The sequence below is a fragment of the Balaenoptera musculus genome, chromosome 1, assembly GCF_009873245.2.
Source record: "Balaenoptera musculus isolate JJ_BM4_2016_0621 chromosome 1, mBalMus1.pri.v3, whole genome shotgun sequence".
Classification (NCBI taxonomy): Eukaryota; Metazoa; Chordata; class Mammalia; order Artiodactyla; family Balaenopteridae; genus Balaenoptera; species Balaenoptera musculus.
The window spans coordinates 31,974,891-31,997,326 of record NC_045785.1 but is presented as its reverse complement, the minus strand read 5'-3'; the positions used below and the strand labels follow the sequence as shown (position 1 = coordinate 31,997,326).

General features: G+C 46.4%; 1 protein-coding gene and 1 pseudogene across 1 annotated transcript in view; both read right to left on the bottom strand.

Annotated features, from left to right (window-relative positions):
• Nucleotides 1–22,436, bottom strand: part of LOC118886240 (bone morphogenetic protein 8B-like) — a 42,789-nt gene that overhangs the window by 12,929 nt on the left and 7,424 nt on the right. Inside the window, exons 2-3 of the mRNA XM_036835672.1 lie at nucleotides 5,040–5,229; nucleotides 4,453–4,601 (exon numbers count right to left, since the gene is read on the bottom strand). Of these exons, the coding sequence (XP_036691567.1) occupies nucleotides 4,453–4,601; nucleotides 5,040–5,229 (339 nt within the window). The remainder of the gene's footprint in view (nucleotides 1–4,452; nucleotides 4,602–5,039; nucleotides 5,230–22,436) is intronic.
• On the bottom strand, nucleotides 772–2,323 carry LOC118886234 (annotated as a pseudogene).

Below are 22,436 nucleotides of genomic sequence, written 5' to 3'. Positions count from 1 at the left end.
AAAAGGATAAGTATTGAGATTAAAATTTCATTGTAGAAGAGATTTCATCAGGTTCAAATAGTTGTAGATAGAGAACTGTATTGCTTACTAAAAATTTTAAGGAATATTCCTGACCCAAAACTGATCAATTCCATTTCACAATTACCCCCTCATCACCCCTATTCAGTGGGAAGTAGCCAGAAAGATCATTGCTCCTTCTTCCCACAAGATTGTATAAAAGCAGCCTGAATTGGGACTAGGACAAGATGGGTTTTTTGAGATGCTAGTCTGCCATCTTCTCCGTCTGCTAGCTTTCCAATTAAAGTCGTTCTTCCTTGTCTCAACAACTCATCTCCCGACTTACTGGCCTGTCATGCAGTGAGCAGAGTGAGCTTGGGCTCGGTAACAGTTCCTCCCACATCACTTTTCCCTACATTTCATGATTCACTCACGAGAGTAGGCACTTCAGTGAAACCTTTCCCATGGGATCATCTCAAGCTGCATAGAATTTAATGTAAATATCACAGACAGAGAGGAGGGTGATTGGAGCAGAGCTTTCTCAGAACTCACAGGACATATAAGGTCAATGCCTCTGTTTTCCTTTTGTTTTTAATTAAAGGCATGTCCCTCTTGAGAGAACAAAGCCTATCCAGTGGCAGCCAGTCTGGGACAGCAGGAGAAAGCCGGCCAGATGCTGGTGAAATGTAGAAATGTGATAGCGGCTTTCTCGGGATGCAATCCAGGAGGTTAAAGGGAGAAGCACACGCTCTGGGACCAAGGTTCACTTTCCGGCTAGGTTTCGACCTGCTGCATGGGTCTGAGATTTGGGGAGACGCCAAAGGTGCTCCCCATGCTCTTTTCGATGTTCTCTGCCGTCAGGCCGTCCCAGAGCTTGATCAGGGTCAGTCCTCTCACGTCAAACACGGCTGTCTCGGTGATGATTTCACCTTCTCAGTCAAAGCGGTCCACGCACCAATTCCCAGTCAACGGTCTGGTGCATTACTCCAAGATTTTGGGTTCATTGGCCTTGGTGGAGTGCTCCATGGTGACCACCACTCTGGTCTTGGTACTGGACACCAGATCCATCGCACCCCCCACTCCTTTCACCTTCTTGCCGGGTATCATCCAGTGAGCCAGGTCACCGTATTTGGAAACCTGCATGGCTCCCAGCAAGGTTAGGTCGATGTGTCCGCCTCGAATCATGGCAAATGATTCATCGTTGGAGAAAAAACAGCCCCCAGGAAGAAGGGTGACTGTTTGCTTGCCCACATTGTTGAGATCTGCATCCACCTCCTCTTTCAGTGGAAACGGACCCAAGCCCAAGATTCCATTTTCACTGTGAAGATGAACGGTTATACTGGGGCTGATGTAGTTGGTGGCCAGAAGAGGGATTCCTATGCCCAAATTGGCATATAGGCCGTCCTCAAATTCAAGAGCTGCCCCCTTGATGATCTGTGTCCTTATACTATCTGCAGACTTGCATATTTCATCATCCTCTTTCCAGATCATTATGTGCTCATTTCTTTTCTCATATTTTTCTCCCTGTATTCCTCGATCTAAGTAAGTGTTAGGAACATGGATGTCCTCTGGGGCAAACGACCCCAGGTCCACAATTTCTTCAGTCTCCACCACTGAGGTTCTCGCAGCTTTGCACATGGGCACGTTGAAGTTCCTGGCGCTGGCCATGAAGATGGCGTTTCCTGCCCGGTCAGCCTTCCACCCTTTCACCAAAGCAACATCGGCCGTGACGGCGTGCTCCAGAAGGTAGTGCTGTCCGTGGAACTCCCTCACCTCCCTGGACTGACTCAGGATGGCGATGTGGCCGTCCTCTAAGTACGCCTCCCTCCTGGGCCAGGGTCCCGTAGGCCGTGGGGGTGTGGAAGGCGGGCACGCCAGCGCCCCCTGCGCAGATGCGCTCGGCCAGGGTGCCCTGGGGCGTGATATCCAGCTCCAGCTCGCCCGCCAGGTACTGGTGCTCGCAGAGCGAGTTCTCCCCCAGGTACGAGCAGACGATGCGGGTGATCTGCTTGGTCCCCAGGAAAAGGCCGAGCCCGAAGTTCCCCTCCCCCACGTTGCTGCTGACCACGGTCAAGTCCTTCACGCGGATCTTGAGCAGCGCCCCTATCAGGTTCTCCGGCATCGCGCAGAGGCCGAAGCCCCGGACCATGATCCTCGCGCCGTCCGGGGTGTCTCTCACGGCCTCCACGGAGTCCGCCTAGGACTTGGCACGCGCGCGGGCGCTGCTGGCGAAGCCGCACACACCGCCCGTCGCCAGCGCGGGCACCGAGCGGCCGGCGGGGACCCGGCGCCCGAGCGCAGACTCCAGGAGCCGCAGGGCTGCCATCGTCCGCTCCGCTCCGGCTGGGGCTCCGGCTCCGCGCCCAGCGGGGACAGGCGGCGGCCGTGCGCGCCCCGCCCGCGCGTCACAGGGCAGGGGGCCCCCGGCGGTGACGCGCCCACCCGGCTGGCTCCCCGCCGCCCCGCTCCGTCTCCGCGCTCCGAGGGCTCGAGGCGCCGAGCTTCCCGGGCCGCGAAGGCGGGAGGCGGGACCGATCCGGACAGTCAGGCGGGACTGGAGGGACCCGGGGACTGGCGCACGGAGGCCCCGAGGCGACGTCCCTCCGGGGAAGCCTGGGAGCCGTCTCCTTCCTCTCCATCGTCACCCTTCCTCCCAGGCGCGCTACTCCTGTCCCCCCGTCCCCAGATCCACCTCCACGTCAGCGGTTCCCACACGCGTGTCCCCAGCACGTACTGTCCTGAAACCACATTTCCATGGATGTCTACCACGGCCTCAACAACATCCCTGCCGAAGGACATCTCTTTACTTCCCACCTCAAACCTGCTCCTCGTCTATTTACCCCAACTCGGGCAAAAACCAAACCAAACCTATTAAAAAGACCCGCTGGCTCAGCCCCCATCACCCGCGTTCCCTGCACGCACCCTCCTCCATTTCCGCTGCTGGACAAGCGCTCCACCCCCCATCCCAGCTCCCACCTCGACCCGGCGAGGCTCCCGGGGGCCTCTCTGACTTCACTCTTGTCCCCCGCAGTCTACTCTCCCCACTGAAGTCAGGGGATCTTTATTTTGTACATAAGATAAACAAACTTTTTATTTTACCGCAGTTGAGATTTATAGAAAATATGCTAAGATAGTACAGAGAGTTCTCATATACCCAGACCCAGTTTCCCCTGGCAAGTGTAACATCTAAATGATTATGGTACGTTTGTCACAACTAATGAACCAATATTGGTATCTTATTATTTACTAAACGTCACGATCTACCCAGATTTCATTAGTTTTCTCCAGCGTCTTTTTTCCAGGATCCCACCCAGGGTCCCACATTGGCATATAGTCATCACAACTCCTTAGGCACCTCTGCACTGTTACAGTTTCTCAGACCTCCCGTGTTTTTTGATGACCTTGACAGTTTTGAGAAGTACTTGTCAGGTATTCTGTAGAATGTCCTTCAGTTTCAGGTTGTCTGATGTTTTTCTCATGGTGAGACTGGGGTTCTGGGTTTTGGGGACGAAGACCATGGAGGTGAAGTGCTGTTCCCATCCCGTCAGATCAAGGGTGTCTGGGAGCCACATGACGTGCTCATGGGACCTGAGCACCAGCTGAGGGGTGCCGCTCGCGTTGCCCCTGCAAAGGTACTGCCCCAGCCCACGGCATACTTTGGGAAGCAAGTCTCTAAGCGTAGCCCACACTGAAGGAGGGGGAGAGGCTACACCCCCTTGAGGGGGAGTGTCTCAGAGGGTTGTTTGATAAAAAGCTGAATCAGAGCCTGTCCTCCTCCACTGCTGTTAAATAAAATAACGTTTATTTCATAGTTAATATTTTGCCCACTTCTCTCAACCTCCTCACAGTCGCTGCCTAGTCCCCTGTGCTCCAGCCATGGTGGCCCCTTGCTGCACCGCAGACACACCAACCCTGCGCCCACCAGGAGGCTCTCCCCCAGACACCTGCTAAAGGAATGAAGGTGTGAATCCCCATTCTACAGATGAGGAAACCGAGGCTTAGAAGGGTAAGTAACCTGCCAAGGTCACCGAGTTAGAAAGCTGCAGAGCCGAGATTCACACCCAGGCCTCTGCCTCAGAGCCTGAGGGTGTGAGCGCTTCCCCTCGCCCAGCCCAGGACGGAAACTCCTGGTGCAGAAGGCAGCTCCGTAGAGTAGAAAGAATCTCCCATTTCTTGGGGAGGGAAAACATGGACTCACTCTGAGCAACACAACTGTTGGTCCTGCAGAAGGAGAGGAGGGACTCTCGGCTGGTAGGGGGTCGCCTGCTGTCCCGCACTGCGGGAACCTCACTCTCTACCCACTGAGCCCCGCGGAGGGGTGGAGGTATCCCCCAGCGGCACAGGTGGGAAAGGCCAGGCCTCCAGGGCCACGTGAGGGGCTCCAGCTGCGCCTGCCGCCAGCAGCTTCCTCGGAGGAGCCCCCAGGGGAAGGTTCGCTGCTGACCTGAGTCTTACCATCATCTGTTTCCACATAGAGGCGGAGTCCCAGGTCCTTGTTACGGTTTAAGAGGCATCGGTCACTGGCTGCTGTCACGTCCAACACCAGCCAGCCCTCGTCCCCAGATCGGAGCGTCTGAAGATCCAAAAAGAACAAGTCAGACTCCCTGTGGACACGAAAGAACAATTAACCGAGGGCTGGCACAGCTGCCTTTGTTTCCAGTGCCCTCCTGGGGGACCATTAGTGGGGCATCTACCCCGCCCGGCTCTGACCTGAGTGCCTTACATGTCTTTTCTCACTGTGTCTACCGTACAAAGGTGTTACTGTGCCCGTGTACAGGTGCGGAAACTGAGGCTCAGGAGCTCAGTGACCTGTCCATGGTCCCACAGCTAGGACAGTAGGATGGGGACTTGAATCCAGGACTGATGCTGGGCCTCTCCCCACGGTGACACGAGGCCTCCGGCCAACCATCTTTCTTCTCTGAGGGTGGGCTGCCCAGGAAGGTCCCCTTCTGTCCTCTGGGAAATGTCCCCCCCGGCACCCAGGGCTGGGCCGGACACTCCGACAGAGGCTTGAGCGGGCCTGTGGGGCGCAGGGCAGGCACCTGTTGGACTGCTCCAGGACCACCTCGAACATGCTGATGTGGAGGGTCCGGTTGAGTGGGTGGGTACTGGGCAGCTTGTAAATCCGGAACTCCGCGGCGGTGACGGCCTCCCCCGCCGGGATCTGGGTCAGGTCAAAGCGGAACTCCTTCCACTGGGGCTCCTGGTGGCCCAGGGTGCAGTCCCGCTCCACTGCAAGACAAAGTGGGACTGGTGGTCACTTGTGGTTCCAGCTCGGGTTCCGGGGTGGCCAGGGCTGGGTGGGATCTGGGGGCCTGGGCAGTCTGGGTGGGACCGCTCCCTCCTCGAGAACAGGCTTGTCCCAGCTCTGCCTCCTGGGTGCCGAGAGGGCTCCGGGAGCTGTGTCATGAGGCGCCTGGCACGGCACCTGGCACACGGCGGTGCCACAAGGGCAGTGTCCATGTCTGGTCCAAGCCCCAAACCCAGCCTGCCCTGCTCAGCACCCTGCTGGCTCTGGGACCCACAGATGGGGCACAGGACAGGTCCCTCCTCTGGGGAGATGGACATCAGACCCAAGGCAGAAAAGGGCCATGGTGGCAGCAGGGACATAGCTGAGTGCACTTGAGCAGGACGGGGCTCCCGGAGTCAACCAGTATGTGGACGGGAGTTGAGGGGAGAGTGGGCTTGTAGCTGAATTTGGAGCTGGGCCTTGAGGGGTGAGAGTGAATTTGCCACGATGTCAAGGGGGAAGGACAGTGCAGAGGCGGGGTCCAGCCTGAGCAAAGGCCTAAAGCCAAGGAACGACAGCACCGGCAGGGAATACGACAGCCATAAAACCCAGCAAAGGGTGAAGGGATGGCAGGACCCTTTTTGGAACAAGGGAAAGCAGGAAGGGGGGCCGGAGAGAGACATGGAAAGAACCAGGAAGAGGCGAGGTAGGATGACAGCTCCTGGAGATGCTGGGTCAAGTGCTGGGGAAGCTGCAGGGTCCCATGGCATGATCTGAGCAGGCTTCCCGGAGGAGGTGACACCTGAACTGGCCTTGAAGGATGGGACTGAGTCTTGGTAGGTGGATAAGGTGGGGGAGAAGACATTCTAGGCAGAGGTCCTGCACAGGTGCGGGGTGCTGGGGCCGCCCACCATCCAGCAATGTGCGGCTCAGGGCATAAGTCTGGCTGTGGCCTGACTGCGGAGAGCTGGAATTCTGGCCTCGGAGTGTGGGCTGTGCTCTGGCCAGTGGTGGGGGCCAGGGTTCTGGGCAGCAAGGGAGTGTGGTTTAAGGGTAGAGTGGAAGCTATGTGTGGAGGCGAGGGTAAAGCCCAGGCTGGAGGGGACCCGAGGCAGGCCCGTGGCAGGGCTGCTCTAACAGTCTGGGCAAGAGACCACAGGAGCAGAATACACCCCATATTTCCCCAGCTGCCCGGAAATGCCCAGGACAGTATATTTAGAGCGTCTCACTTTAGCCTACTGTCACTTTCAAACACTAAAAATCTGTATTTCCGCAAAGCAGGGGCGGAAGCCTCCCAGAGCCTTCCCCCAAAACCAACACTGAGATTTTAATTACATGTCTGTGAGTCTTTTTAAAAATTCTCTGACTACTGGACTCAGCAACCACAAGTCACCAGGCTGGTGGTGGAGGCGGATGGGGGAGCACTTCCTGTCCTCATGGTGGGGACCTGGTCCGGTCATTGATGGGCAAACAGCTGTGCTGGGCGGGGCCAGTGGACACATGTTTGGGCAGGAGATGGGCTTTTCATCCCCAGACCGGGGAGGAGGGAAAATAGAATCTCCATCATCTGACAGGGTGCTGGACCTGCAGCAAATGCCCACCCACAAGCCACGCTGTTTCAGGGGCAGCGTGACATAGGACGGATCTGGGTCCTCCCACAGAGGCAGGATGTGGAGGGCAGGGTTCTGGACCTTTGCCCAGTGATGCTCGCCATGAATATCACCACAAGAGTCCCCTCCTCCCTACACACTCACACACAGAGCTTTAGGGACAATTTCCGTGGATTCGGTAACTGCAGAGACCACCTCGGTTACGTGACTGTGTAAGCATCCCTGATCTGCAGGATGAAATAGGTCCAGGCTGTTAGCTGTCACAGGAGGTGGCCCTGATAGTGAGTAGGGATCGTTTAGTCATGCTCTGCTCCCAACCCCTCTCAAAGCATCCTTAAATGTATCTGCCCCCAAGGCACAGGGGGGAGCTGACAGGTGGGTCACTGGGAACCTCTGTCTGCAGGCCTGACACTGACTCATGTTGGATCCAGGACTGAGGGAACAACCACAAACCTGCCAGCTCCTGCGGGCACCAAGCTCTGTGGCCTCCATCCCTTGCTGACCTGGGGGCCCGCTTGTGCTGTGTCAAGAGAGCCCTCTTCTCCTGGACTGACCTCAGCTCTAAGCTTCTGTCCTGTGGGTTTGTGAAATCGATACCTGTCCCCACCAACCCCCCACCCTTGCCCAATAGTTCCAGCACAGGAAACTGCCTGCCCCAGTGTTCCAGGCAAGCATGAGAGGTGGGACATTTTTAGGAAAATGATTTCATCGGAAATTGATAAAACTTCTGGGATGCGTCATTAAACTGGACATTACTGTAACTAGCCAAAGGAGAGCACCCCCTTTCTTTGCTGGAACCACGTGAATGTACAGCTTTTCAGTAGTTGCTTCTGTGGATTAGGGGAAGATGTTTCTCAAAAGCTGGTGTTAAGAAACAGCATTTGTTGGGACCTGGATGTCCCCTATGGTAGTTCCTGGGCTGGCTTCCCCTGCTTTAGACACTAAAACAGCATTAAGAAGCGTAGATGCTCTGACCTGCAGCTGGGGCTTCTGGTCCCAGCCCTGACCCTGTCAGCAATCAGGTACTTTCCCTGGGTGGCCTCAGTCTGCTCATCTGGGAAGTGGGGATCCTAGGATCCTTTCCACATAAGGCTGTGAAAGGGCTTTAAAAAGGACAGGGAGGGAGGAACCAAGATAGTGGAGTAGAAGGACATGCTCTCACTCCCTTTTGCGAGAACACCAGAATCACAACTAGCTGCTGGACAATCATCAACAGGAAGACACTGGAACTCACCAAAAAAGATACCCCACATCCAAAGACAAAGGAGAAGCCACAGTGAGACGGTAGGAGGGGCGTAATCAGAGTAAAATCAAATCCCATAACTGTTGGGTGGGTGACTCACAGACTGGCGAACACTTATACCACAGAAGTCCACCCACTGGAGTGAAGGTTCTGAGCCCCACATCAGGCTTCCCAACCTGGGGGTCCAGCAAGGGGAGGAGGAATTCCTAGAGAATCAGACTTTGAAGCCTAGTGGGATTTGATTGCAGGACTTCAACAGGACTGGGGGAAACAGAGACTCCACTCTTGGAGGGCACACACATAGTAGTGTGCACATCGGGACCCATGGGAAGGAGCAGTGACCCCAGGGGAGACTGAACCAGACTTACCTGCTAGTGTTGGAGGGTCTCCTGCAGAGGCAGGGGGTGGCTGTGGCTCACCGTGGGGACAAGGACACTGGCAGCAGAAGTTCTGGGAAGTACTCCTTGGCGTGGGCCCTCCCAGACTCTGTCATTAGCCCCACCAAAGAGCCCAGGTAGGCTCCAGTGTTGGGTTGCCTCAGGCAAAACAACCAACAGGGAGGGAACCCAGCCCCACCCATCAACAGTCAAGTGGATTAAAGTTTTACTGAGCTCTGACCACCACAGCAACAGTCACCTCTACCCACCACCAGAGCCTCCCATCAAGCCTCTTAGATAGCCTCAACCACCAGAGGGCAGACAGCAGAAGCAAGAGAAACTATAATCCTGCAGCCTGTGGAACAAAAACCACATTCACAGAAAGATAGACAAGATGAAAAGGCAGAGGGCTATATACCAGATGAAGGAACAAGATAAAACCCCAGAAAAACAACTAAATGAAGTGGAGATAGGCAACCTTCCAGAAAAAGAATTCAGAATAATGATAGTGAAGATGATCCAGGACCTCAGAATAAGAATGGAGGCAAAGATCGAGAAGATGCAAGAAATGTTGAACAAAGACCTAGAAGAATTAAAGAACAAACAAACAGAGATGAACAATACAATAACTGAAATGAAAACTACACTAGAAGGAATCAATAGCAGAATAACTGAGGCAGAAGAACGGATAAGTGACCTGGAAGACAGAATGGTGGAATTCACTGCTGTGGAACAGACTAAAGAAAAAAGAATGAAAAGAAATGAAGACAGCCTAAGAGACCTCTGGGACAACATTAAACGCAACAACATTTGCATTATAGGGGTCCCAGAAGGAGAAGAGAGAGAGAAAGGACCAGAGAAAATATTTGAAGAGGTTATAGTCGAAAGCTTCTCTAACATGGGAAAGGAAATAGCCACCCAAGTCCAGGAAGCACAGAGAGTCCCATACAGGATAAACCCAAGGAGAAACACGCCGAGACACATAGTAATCAAATTGGCAAAAATTAAAGACAAAGAAAAATTATTGAAAGCAGCAAGGGAAAAATGTCAAATAACATACAAGGGAACTCCCATAAGGTTAACAGCTGATTTCTCAGCAGAAACTCTACAAGCCAGAAGGGAGTGGCATGATATACTTAAAGTGATGAAAGGGAAGAACCTACAACCAAGATTACTCTACCTGGCAAGGATCTCACTTAGATTTGATGGAGAAATCAAAAGCTTTACGGACAAGCAAAAGCTAAGAGAATTCAGCACCACCAAACCAGCTCTACAACAAATGCTAAAGGAACTTCTCTACGTGGGAAACACAAGAGAAGAAAAGGACCTACAAAAACAAACCCAGAACAACTAAGAAAATGGTCATAGGAATGTACATATCGATAATTACCTTATTATCGATGGATTAAATGCTCCAACCAAAAGACACAGGCTTGCTGAACGGATGCAAAAACAAGGTCCATATATATGCTGTCTACAAGAGACCCACTTCAGACCTAGTGACACATACAGACTGAAAGTGAGGGGATGGAAAAAGATATTCCATGCAAATGGAAATCAAAAGAAAGCTGGAGTAGCTATACTCATATCAGATAAAATAGACTTTAAAATAAAGAATGTTACAAGAGACAAGGAAGGACACTACATAATGATCCAGGGATCAATCCAAGAAAAAGATATAACAATTATAAATATATATGCACCCAACATAGGAGCACCTCAATACATAAGGAAACTGCTAACAGCTATAAAAGAGGAAATCGACAGTAACACAGTAATAGTGGGGGACTTTAATACCTCGCTTACACCAATGGACAGATAATCCAATATGAAAATAAATAAGGAAACAGGAGCTTTAAATGACACAATAGACCAGATAGATTTAATTGATATTTATAGGACATTCCATCCCAAAACAGCAGATTACACTTTCTTCTCAAGTGCACACGGAACATTCTCCAGAATAGATCACATCTTGGGTCACAAATCAAGCCTCAGTAAATTTAAGAAAATTGAAATTATATCAAGCATCTTTTCTGACCACAGCGCTATGAGATTAGAAATCAATTACAGGGAAAAAAACGTAAAAAAGACAAACACATGGAGGCTAAACAATACGTTACTAAATAACCAAGAGATCACTGAAGAAATCAAAGAGGAAATCAAAAAATACCTAGAGACAAATGACAATGAAAACATGACGATCCAAAACTTATGGGATGCAGCAAAAGCAGTTCTAAGAGGGAAGTTTATAGCTACACAAGCCTACCTAAAGAAACAAGAAAAATCTCAAGTAAACAATCTAACCTTACACCTAAAGGAACTAGAGAAAGAAGAACAAACAAAACCCAAAGTTAGCAGAAGGAAAGAAATCATAAAGATCAGAGTAGAAAGAAATGAAATAGAAACAAAGAAAACAATAGCAAAGATCAATAAAACTAAAAGCTGGTTCTTTGAGAAGATAAACAAAATTGATAAGCCATTAGCCAGACTCATCAAGAAAAAGAGGGAGAGGACTCAAATCAATAAAATTAGAAATGAAAAAGGAGAAGTTACAACAGACACCACAGAAATACAAAGCATCCTAAGAGACTACTACAAGCAACTCTATGCCAATAAAATGGACAACCTGAAGGAAATGGACAAATTCTTAGCAAGGTATAACCTTCCAAGACTGAACCAGGAAGAAACAGAAAATATGAACAGACCAATCACAAGTAATGAAATTGAAACTGTGATTAAAAATCTTCCAACAAACAAAAGTCCAGGACCAGATGGCTTCACAGGTGAATTCTATCAAACATTTAGAGAAGAGCTAACACCCATCCTTCTCAAACTCTTCCAAAAAATTGCAGAAGGAACACTCCCAAACTCATTCTATGAGGCCACCATCACACTGATACCAAAACCAGACAAAGATACTACAAAAAAAGAAAATTACAGACCAATATCGCTGATGAATATAGATGCAAAAATCCTCAACAAAATACTAGCAAACAGAATCCAACAACACATTAAAAGGATCATACACCATGATCAAGTGGGATTTATCTCAGGGATGCAAGGATTCTTCAATATATGCAAATCAATCAATGTGATACACCATATTAACAAATTGAAGAATAAAAACCATATGATCATCTCAATAGATGCAGAAAAAAGCTTTTGACAAAATTCAACACCCATTTATGATAAAAATCTCCAGAAAGTGGGCATAGAGGGAACCTACCTCAACATATAAGGCCATATACGACAAACCCACAGCAAACATCATCTCAATGGTGAAAAACGGAAAGCATTTCCTCTAAGATCAGGAACGAGACAAGGATGTCCACTCTCACCACTATTATTCAACATAGTTTAGAAGTCCTAGCCACAGCAATCAGAGAAGAAAAAGAAATAAAAGAATAAAAATTGAAAAGAAGAAGTAAACTGTCACTGTTTGCAGATGACATGATACTATACATAGAGAATCCTAAAAATGCCACCAGAAAACTACTAGAGCTAATCAATGAATTTGGTAAAGTTGCAGGATACAAAATGAATGCACAGAAATCTCTTGCATTCCTATACACTAATGATGAAAAATCTGAAAGAGAAATTAGGAAACACTCCCATTTACCATTGCAAAAAAGAATAAATACCTAGGAAGAAACCTACCTAGGGAGACAAAAGACCTGTATGCAGAAAACTATAAGACACTGATGAAAGAAATTAAAGATGATACCAACAGATGGAGAGATATACCATGTTCTTGGATTGGAAGAATCAATATTGTGAAAATGACTATACTACCCAAAGCAATCTACAGATTCAATGCAATCCCTATCAAATTACCAATGGCATTTTTTACAGAACTAGAACAAATCATCTTAAAATTTGTATGGAGACACAAAAGACCCCGAATAGCCAAAGCAGTCTTGAGGGAAAAAAATGGAGCTGGAGGAATCAGACTCCCTGACTTCAGACTATACTACAAAGCTACAATAATCAAGACAGTATGGTACTGGCACAAAAACAGAAACATAGATCAATGGAACAAGATAGAAAGCCCAGAGGTAAACCCACGCACCTATGGTCAACTAATCTATGACAAAGGAGGCAAAGATATACAATGGAGAAAAGACAGTCTCTTCAATAAGTGGTGCTGGGAAAACTGGACAGCTACATGTAAAAGAATGAAATTAGAACACTCCCTAACACCATACACAAAAATAAACTCAAAATGGATTCGCGACCTAAATGTAAGACCGGACACTATAAAACTCTCAGAGGAAAACATAGGAAGAACACTCTTTGACATAAATCACAGCAAGATCTTTTTTGATCCACCTCCTAGAGTAATGGTAATAAAACCAAAAATAAACAAATAGGACCTAATGAAACTTCAAAGCTTTTGCACAGCAAAGGAAACCATAAACAAGACGAAAAGACAACCCTCAGAATGGGAGAAAATATTTGCCAATGAATCAACGGACGAAGAATTTATCTCCAAAATATATAAACAGCTCATTCAGCTCAATATTAAAGAAACAAACAACCCAATCCAAAAATGGGCAGAAGACCTAAATAGACATTTCTCCAAAGAAGACATACAGATGGCCAGAAGCACATGAAAAGATGCTCAACATCACTAATTATTAGAGAAATGCAAATCAAAACTACAATGAGGTATCACCTCATACCAGTTAGAATGGGCATCTTCAGAAATCTACAAACAACAAATGCTGGAGAGGGTGTGGAGTAAAGGGAAGCCTCCTGCACTGTTGGTGGGAATGTAATTGATACAGCCACTATGGAGAACAATATGGAGGGTTCCTTAAAAAACTAAAAATAGAATTACCATATGATCCAGCAATCCCACTACTGGGCATATACCCAGAGAAAACCGTAATTCAAAAAAGACACATGGGGGCTTCCCTGGTGGCACAGTCGTTGAGAATCTGCCTGCTAACGCAGGGACACGGTTCGAGCCCTGGTCTGGGAAGATCCCACTGCCGCGGAGCAACTAGGCCCATGGAGCCACAGCTACTGAGCCTGCGCAACTGGAGCCTGTGCTCCGCAACAAGAGATGCCATGACAGTGAGAGGCCTGCACACTGAAATGAAGAGTGGCCCCCGCTTGCCGCAACTAGAGAAAGCCCTCGCCCAGAAACGAAGACCCAACACAGCCAAAACTAAATAAAGAAATAAATTAAAAAAAAAAAAAGACACATGCACCCCTATGTTCATTGCAGCACTATTTACAATAGCCAGGTCATGGAAGCCAACCTAAATGCCATCGACAGACAAATGGATGAAGAAGTTGTGGTACATATATACAGTGGAATATTACTCAGCCATAAAAAGGAACGAAATTGAGTCATTTGTTGAGACGTGGATGGATCTAGAGACTGTCACACAGAGTGAAGTAAGTCAGAAAAAGAAAAACAAATACCGTATATTAACGCATGTATGTGGAACCTAGAAAAATGGTACAGATGAACTGGTTTGCAGGGCAGAAGTTGAGACACAGATGTAGAGAACAAACGTATGGACACCAAGGGGGGAAAACTGCGGTGGGGTGGGGATGGTGGTGTGCTTAATTGGGCGATTGGGATTGACATGTATACACTGATGTGTATAAAATTGATGACTGATTAAAAAAAAAAAAAAGAGTATGAGGCCAGAGCAGCATTACTAATGCAGTCAACGAAGCACCGAGAGAACACAATGCCCGTCTGGGATCATTTCCGTTCTTTAAAATCTACCCCAGGTGTCTGCCATTTTCCACCTACAAATTCAAAATAAAAGAATACAAAGCTGAAAAAAAAAAAAAAGGACAGGGATCATGGGATAGGAGGGATGGCCATTCCTTAGGAGGTGGGAGGGGTTTTGACCTCTAATTTCCTATTTTAATTGACATATCAAAGTAATAACATCCTGCCAGCACCATCGGGAGTTTCATGTGTGAGACTCAAAAGCCATGGAAGAGAAAAGAGAGACATTCAGTTTTCTTCCTCTAAATAAAAGTATGAAATGAAAGATTATATAAAATAAAAATATATCAATGCATCTGAAAGGCATTTGGACGGCTTCAAAGTGCCTCCTTTCCACCTGCCTGACCTTTGTGAAGACACTTGATCCTCTGGGCCTCGGAATCCACATCTGCAAAATGTTTGATACAGAGATGAAATTGAAATGAAAGTGTAAAAAGCCCTGTCTGCAACTGCGGCCGCACTTGGTGTGGTCCAGCAAATGCTTCTAACCTATTATTCAGGAGCATTTCCTTTTCGGTGCACATTCATGCCCAGCCTCCACCTTCCCCTATAACCAAGGTCTGGAATCTCCCAAAGATGCCCAGGCCTGGAGAGGCAGCCCTTCAGCAATGCCAGTGGCGCCGTCCACTGTGTTCCAGCTCGGGCACAAAGCAAAAACTGACCCCTTCTTTATGAAAGTGCTGAAGATTCCAAAACATCAGAGCTCAAAGGACAGATCACTGCATACAGTCTCCTCCCACTTTTATGCACACGTGGAGACAGATCCCAGGAGTCCTGGCTCCCGTCTGGGCTCCTTTTCACTGCAGTGGCCCTCCACCGTCCAAGGCTACAAAACAGCATAAGCCCTCCACCTTGGAGTTGGCCTGTCCCTGCTTCCTGCCCCGCTGCTACTGTGGGATGCTCTGTAGAGGGAATTTAGGGGAAAGGCCAAGGTCTGCACAATGTGATTTCTTGGGTTTTCCTGGTAAAATTGGCTGCGGGTTGTGGAATTGGGAAGTTCATTCCCGGGTCCCCTGGCAGATTAAGACAGGCTGGGGGGTGCAGGGAAAGGGGTGCTCCTTGTCTGGCCTATGTTCTGGATCCTGGCCATCTGAGATAAGCCCTGCCAGGAATTCTCTGATGTTTGAAGCAAGAGGATAGTAAATTATTCCCCCCCTCTGCAGAATCTGGGGTAGGAATTCCTAATCTGGCAGGGGTGGGGGGGTCCTATAAGTTCACCTTTGGGCACATGGGAGAAGATTCCTGACTCTGCTGCCTTCTCATGCTCTGGAGGTCTTCTAGAACACTCACTTTTCCCTTCATTTTTCCCTGGCACATCTAGGAATACTAATTAATTTGTGTACGCAACACATTTGAAAGCAGTGCTTATTGAACGCAAGTCAGTATTTAGGCACTGGGGAAACTGTGGCCCTGTGCCTGTGAAGTTTATGTGCAGGGGGGAAGTCAGGTAGGAAAGAGTGAACAAAGTCATTGTATGCGATGAGCTCTGTGAAGGACACCAAGAGAGAGGTGGGATTGCAGATAATGCAGGGAGGGCGTGTGGGGTTATTTTATGTTTCTAACTTTATTCTGTAGTAATTTTAGATTATTTAGATTCAGAGAAAAATTGTTGCAAGAATTGTTGCAAGAGACTTCCCATATACTCTTTACCCAGCTTTCGCTAATGATAACCATCTTACATAACCAAAGCACAGCATAATGACCAAAACCAGGAAATTGATATTGGTACAATATTATTAAGTACACTACAGACTTTTCTAGAATTTTGCCGGTTTTCCAACTTATGTCCTTTTTCTGTTCCAGGATTCAATCCTGGATCCCACATTACATTTCATTGTTAGGTCTCCCTGATGTGCTCTGACCTGTAGCAAGTGCTAAGCCATTCCTTGTCTTTCATGCCCTTTCTTTTTTTTTTTTTTTTTTTAATTTATTTATTTATTTTTGGCTGTGTTGGGTCTTCGTTTCTGTGCGAGGGCTTTCTCTAGTTGTGGCAAGCGGGGGCCACTCTTCATCGCGGTGCGCGGGCCTCTCACTATCGCGGCCTCTCTTGTTGTGGAGCACAGGCTCCAGACGCGCAGGCTCAGTAGTTGTGGCTCACGGGCCCAGTTGCTCCGCGGCATGTGGGATCTTCCCAGACCAGGGCTCGAACCCGTTTCCCCTGCATTGGCAGGCAGATTCTCAACCACTGCGCCACCAGGGAAGCCCCATGCCCTTTCTTATGAAGAGCACTGGTCAGGTATTTTGTAGGCTGTCCATCAATTTGGGTTTAGCTGATGTTTTCTCATTATTAAATTGAAGTTATGGATTTTGGAGAAATCCACCTTGGAATCTGTGTCCTCTTCTAAGCACATCAAATTGGATGATATAATGTCAATATGTACTATTACTAGTGATGTTAACTAATTCTTTGGTTAAGGTGGTATCTGCCAGGTATCTTCACTGTAATGTCATTATTTTTCTTTTGGAAATAATAAATATCTTTAGGGAGAGATTTTGAGATTTGCACATATATTTCTCCTCAAACTTTTGCCCACTGATTTTAGCAATTATTACTGTAATATCTGCAATAGTGATTTTCTGTTTCCTTCTTTCCCTCTACTTTTATTAAATGGAATTCTTTTGAAAGGAAGACTTGCCCTTCTTTCCATAATTATTCTGTTATTTATTTATATCATTATGGGTTCACGGATATTTCATTTATTCTATGGGTTATAATCCAATAAAATTGTTGCTCAGATTGTTCTAGCTTTGCCCATTGGGAGCATCTTTGGGTTGGCCCCTTGTCCCTTTGACATGCCCCCCTCCCCATCCTTTTTTTGAGTATTTCCTCATTGTCTGGCACCACCAGATGCTCCAGGCCCATCTTGTGATTTCCCATTCCCCACTGCTGACATCAGTCACTTCTCCAAGGAGCTCTGGTTCATTTCATTTACCATGTATAGAATGGGGATTTAAACACCAAGCTCTGAGCACACGGTGTGCTCATTAAAATAAAGTGTCATGCTTTTAGGCGCTCTCAGTGGACAGAGCTAGGAAATGTATCTGTGTATACTAACCCATGCATAAACACACATCTGTATTTATTTCTATTTTTCTGGATATATCTATTTTAAAAATTAGAGTTATACCTTTAGTTCCAGTTCAGTGTGGGGTTACTTTATTATTTTTTTTAATAAATTTATTTTATTTATTTATTTTTTGGCTGCATTGTGTCTTCCTTGCTGCACGTGGGCTTTCTCTAGTTACAGTGAGCGGGGGCTACTCTTCGTTGCAGGGTGCGTGGGCTTCTCACTGAGGTGGCTTCTCTTGTTGCGGGGCACAGGCTCTAGGTGCATGGGCTTCAGTAGTTGTGGCATGTGGTCTCAGTAGATGTGGCTCGCGGGCTTTAGACCACAGGCTCGGTAGTTGTGGCGCACAGGCTTAGCTGCTCCGTGGCATGTGGGATCTTCCCGGATCAGGGCTCAAACCCGTGTCCCCTGCATTGGCAGGTGGATTCCCAACCACTGCGCCACCAAGGAAGCCCCCAGTGTGGGGTTACTTTAGATGTGGTACTTCGGAAAAATATTTCCAGAAAGACACTCTAAGACCGGATCAAGCACTCGTGCATTGCTGGCAGGAACACAAAATGGCATAATCCTTATGGAGGGGAATCTGGCAATATCTAGCAAAATTATACATGTTTTGACCCAAGCATCTCACTTCTAAGAAATTGTCCCAAAGACACACTCACAAAAATACAAAAAGATGTACATACAAGACTCTTTGTTATGACCCAATTTTGTAACTTGTTACAGAAAAAGACTGGAAACAACCCAAATGTCTATCAACAGAAGATGGAATAAATGAACCACGGTACCTCTTCATGATGGGGTGCTAAACAGCTGTATATTAGAACAAAGAGATCATCTATATTCTGCAATAAAGTGATCTCCAGGAGACAGTTTTTTTAAAGAGAACTAAGGTGAAAAGTACAGATAATATACCTTTTATCTAAGAATGGGTCAAAATACAAATATTATAAAAATGCATACACCTCATAGGTACGTATATATGTCATTGTATTTTTAAAATGGAGATAAACTACAAACTAATAAATTAATTAAGAAATAGTTGGAGTGGGTGAAATAGGTGAAGGGGATTAAGAGGTACAAATCTGCAGTTATTATAATAAATAAGTCATGGGGTGTAATATACAGCATAAAGAATATGGTCAATAATATTGTAATAACTTTGTATGGGGACAGGTGATTAACTAGACTTATAGTGATCATTTCATAATGTGTGCAAATGTCAAATCACTATGTAGTATACTTGAAACTAACATAATATTGTATGTCAACTATATTTCAACTTAAAAAATGTAGTTATCTTTTGCTGGAGGAAGAGAACAGAGACAGAGTGTAGGAGACAGGCATGGAAGCCAGGCGTCTCTGAATGTCCCTTGCTTTGTAAATTTTGTAAACATTTCACATAAGTATAAAACAAGAATAATTCAAAATACAAAAACAAAGAGTAATACCTAAGACTAAAATGCAAAATAAAGTAAATAAATGGTGGGTATATTGAGTTGGTGGCTTACCCACACAGCGAGGAATTATTTCAAGTCATTTTCAAACAGAGTAGTTTGACTGTATATCCCTAGTGGGATAGCTTAAGGACAAAATAAACTAAAAATAAATCTTAATTTTTCAGTAATCATATTGTTATGATGATGTTATTCTATACCTATTATACGTGTAGGATATAACATATTTATATATATAATATATAATGTAATATATATATATATACTTGTAGGATAAAGCAAACGACTATCATATTAATGTTGTTAGGACCAAATTATTCAGTGCAAAAGAAAATAGAAATATAAAATATAAAAAAAAGAATTTAAGTAAGTCTATAATCCTAAGCTTGAATTGGAAATATTAGTTTGAGGGATAGATTGGGAGTTTGGGATTGACATATACACACTGCTATATTTAAAATAGATAACCAACAAGGACCTACTGTATAGCACAGGGAACTCTGCTCAATATTCTATAAAAATCTAAATGGGAAAAGAACTTGAAAAAGAATAGACACGTGTATGTATAACTGAATCACTTTGCTGTACACCTGACAATATTGTTAATCAACTATACTCCAATATAAAAAAAAAATTTAAAAAAAGAAATATTTGGGGATTTCCCTCGTGGTCCAGTGGTTAAGAATCCGCCTTCAAATGCAGGGAACGCAGGTTTGATCCTTGGTTGGGGAACTAAGATCCCACATGCCACGGGGCAACTAAGTTCGCTCGCACAACTACTGAGCATGTGGGCCACAAACGAAGAGGAGCCCGCGCGCCACAGTGGAGGATCCCACGTGCCGCAATGAAGGTCCCACGTGGGGCAACTAAGACCCGACACAGCCAAAAATAAAATAAATAAATATTAAAAAAAAAAAAAGAAATATTAGTTTGGGGAATTCCCTGGTGGTCCAGTGGTTAAGACTCCGCACTTCCATTGCAGGGGGCGTGGGTTTGATCCCTGATCAGGGAACTAAGATCCTGCGTGCCGCCCGGCGGGGCCAAAAAATAATAATAATAATTTTTTTAAAAAAGGAAATTTTGTTTGAACTCGTGATTTTTTTCTCTTAGAAAATACATATTCCCTAGCTCTGTCCACTGAAAAAGCCTAGAAATGGTGGCCAAGGAGGGACAGTGGGGAGCTCTAATGCCCCGAGTGTAGTCTTAAATGATCAACTCCACCACAAGGCACCAGGGCTCTTAGAGAAATGGCCCATTTCTGACCCAGGGCAGGAAATGCATAAGCACAGCCTGGAACATCTCATCCCAGAAGGCAAGGAAGCTCCCTGAATCTCCTAGGAGAGAGTTAAAAGTACTCTGAAGCTAACCTGAAGAGGCTTCATAATAGGCTTGGAAGGGACAATTTGAGCATCAGAGAGAACTGTAATAGATTGAAAAGTATCACGTATATTAACAGCCATTAGGTCAGCAGCAGCAGCATTGGTCATCTTTGGACAGAATTTCTCAAACTTGGCACTATTGACATTTTGGGCCAGATAATTCTTTGTCGTGGGTGATAATTCTTTGCTGTGGATGACTGTCCAGTGTATTGTAGAATATTTAGTAGCATCCCTGGCCTCTGCACACTGGATGCCGGTGGCACCACCTTCCCTTCCCCAGCTGTGACAACCAAAAATGTCTCCAGATATTCCCAAATGTCTCCTGGGAGATTGAGAACCACCACCTTTGCAGAATGCTAGGAATCAATTCACTATTCTAAACCCTGGTAAATGAGGGAAATAAATAGTCAAGTCTGGAGGAGGAAAAACCAGTCATGTGAAGAGGTGGTGGAAGAGCCTTCCAGGCAGATGGAACCACAAATGCAAAGGCCCTGAATCTTTGAGAAACATCCAGGAGGTCCACAGGGCTGGAATCTAGTGGTCCAGGGTCTAGGTGTCCAAGATGAGGCTGGAGTGACAAGCAAGGCCAGTTTATGTACAATAAATCCTACTTCTCAGCCTTCAAGAATTCATCACAGTGATTCAAAGAAGTTCTGTGGCCTAGGAAGTATTTAATAAAGTTCACCTCTTGCTGATGTTATGACACTTCACGACCCTGTGAGGTGGGTTGGAAGCCACTTGTAGTTTCTTGAAGCCAACAGAGACTCTTGACAGCCAGCTCCATTGAGATACCTGAGTGGTGAGGCATGGGCCCAGCACTGGGGACACACGATGCCACTGCTGGTTCCACAGGTACCTTCTTTTCTACAAAGCTCCGCTTAGGGAAGCAGTCAGAGTGTTTACTTTCTTAACCCCTTATTGTGGCTCTTGGAAAATAAGCAGTCTCAGACCCTCGGCCTTCTCCTCCAGCCTCTGATAAAAAGGCCTCCAGATCCCACATTTGCAGGAAGAGCCTGCCGGGGGCACGAGGCAGCCTCCACCACCACGGCCACCGTCCATGTTCTGCCTTCCCACGTCTGAGGCCTGCACCCTCCACACAGGCTAGGTCTCCAGATGTCACACCCTGTATCCGCCAGCCTGACACCAATAAAGGCTTGGGCTATTTTTGTGCCCTGGACCAAATTTAGAGTCACTGAGACAACCCCAATCTGTCTTGTTTCTGACTAAAATTTATCTTGTTTCAAAAGACACCCTCTTCTTCCAGTTCAGCATGCCTATTAAGAGAATGGAATCTGCTTCCCTGGCGGTCCAGTGGTTAAGATTACGTGCTTCCACTGCAGGGGGCTTGGGTTCGATCCCTGGTTGGGGAACTAAGATCCTGCATGCTGCACAGCACAGTCAAAAAAAAAAAAAAAGAAAAAAAAAAGGAATCTTTTGACAGCCACCTATGGATTGGGAGAAAATATTTGCAAATGATGGGACTAATAAGGGCTTAATTTCCAAAATATATAAACAGCTCATGCAATTCAATAACACAAACACAAAAAAACCAACAAACAACCCAATCAAAAAATGGGCAGAATACCTAAATAGACATTTCTCCAAAGAAGACATACAGAAGACATACATCCAATAGACACATGAGAAGATAATCATCATCACTAATTATTAGAGAAATACAAATCAAATCTACAATGCAGTACCACCTCACACTGGTCAGAATGGCCATCATTAAAAAGTCTACAAATAATAAATGCTGGAGAGGGTGTGGAGAAAAGGGAACCCTCCTGCACTGTTGGTGGGAATGTAAATTGGTGCAGCCACTGTGGAGAACAGTATGGAGGTTCCTCAAAAACTAAAAATAGAACTACCATATGATCCAGCAATTCTCTTCCTAGGCATATATACAGACAAAACTATAATCTGAAAAGATACATGCACCCTTATATTCACAGCAGCACTATTTACAATAGCCAAGACATGGAAACAACCTAAATGTCTATCAACAGATGAACGGATACAGAAGATAAGGTATATATATAAAAAAGAACAAAATAATGCCATTACAGCAACATGAATGGACCTAAACATTATCATACTAAGGGAAGTAAGTCAGAAAGAGAAAGACAAATACCATATCACTTATACGTGGACTCTAAAATATGACACAAATGAACTTATCTACGAAACAGACTCACAGACATAGAGAATAGATTTGTGGTTGCCAAGGGGGCGTGGGGGAGGGAAGGATTGGGAGTTTGGCATTAGCAGATGTAGAGTATTAAATATAGGATGGATAAACAGCAAGGTCCTACTG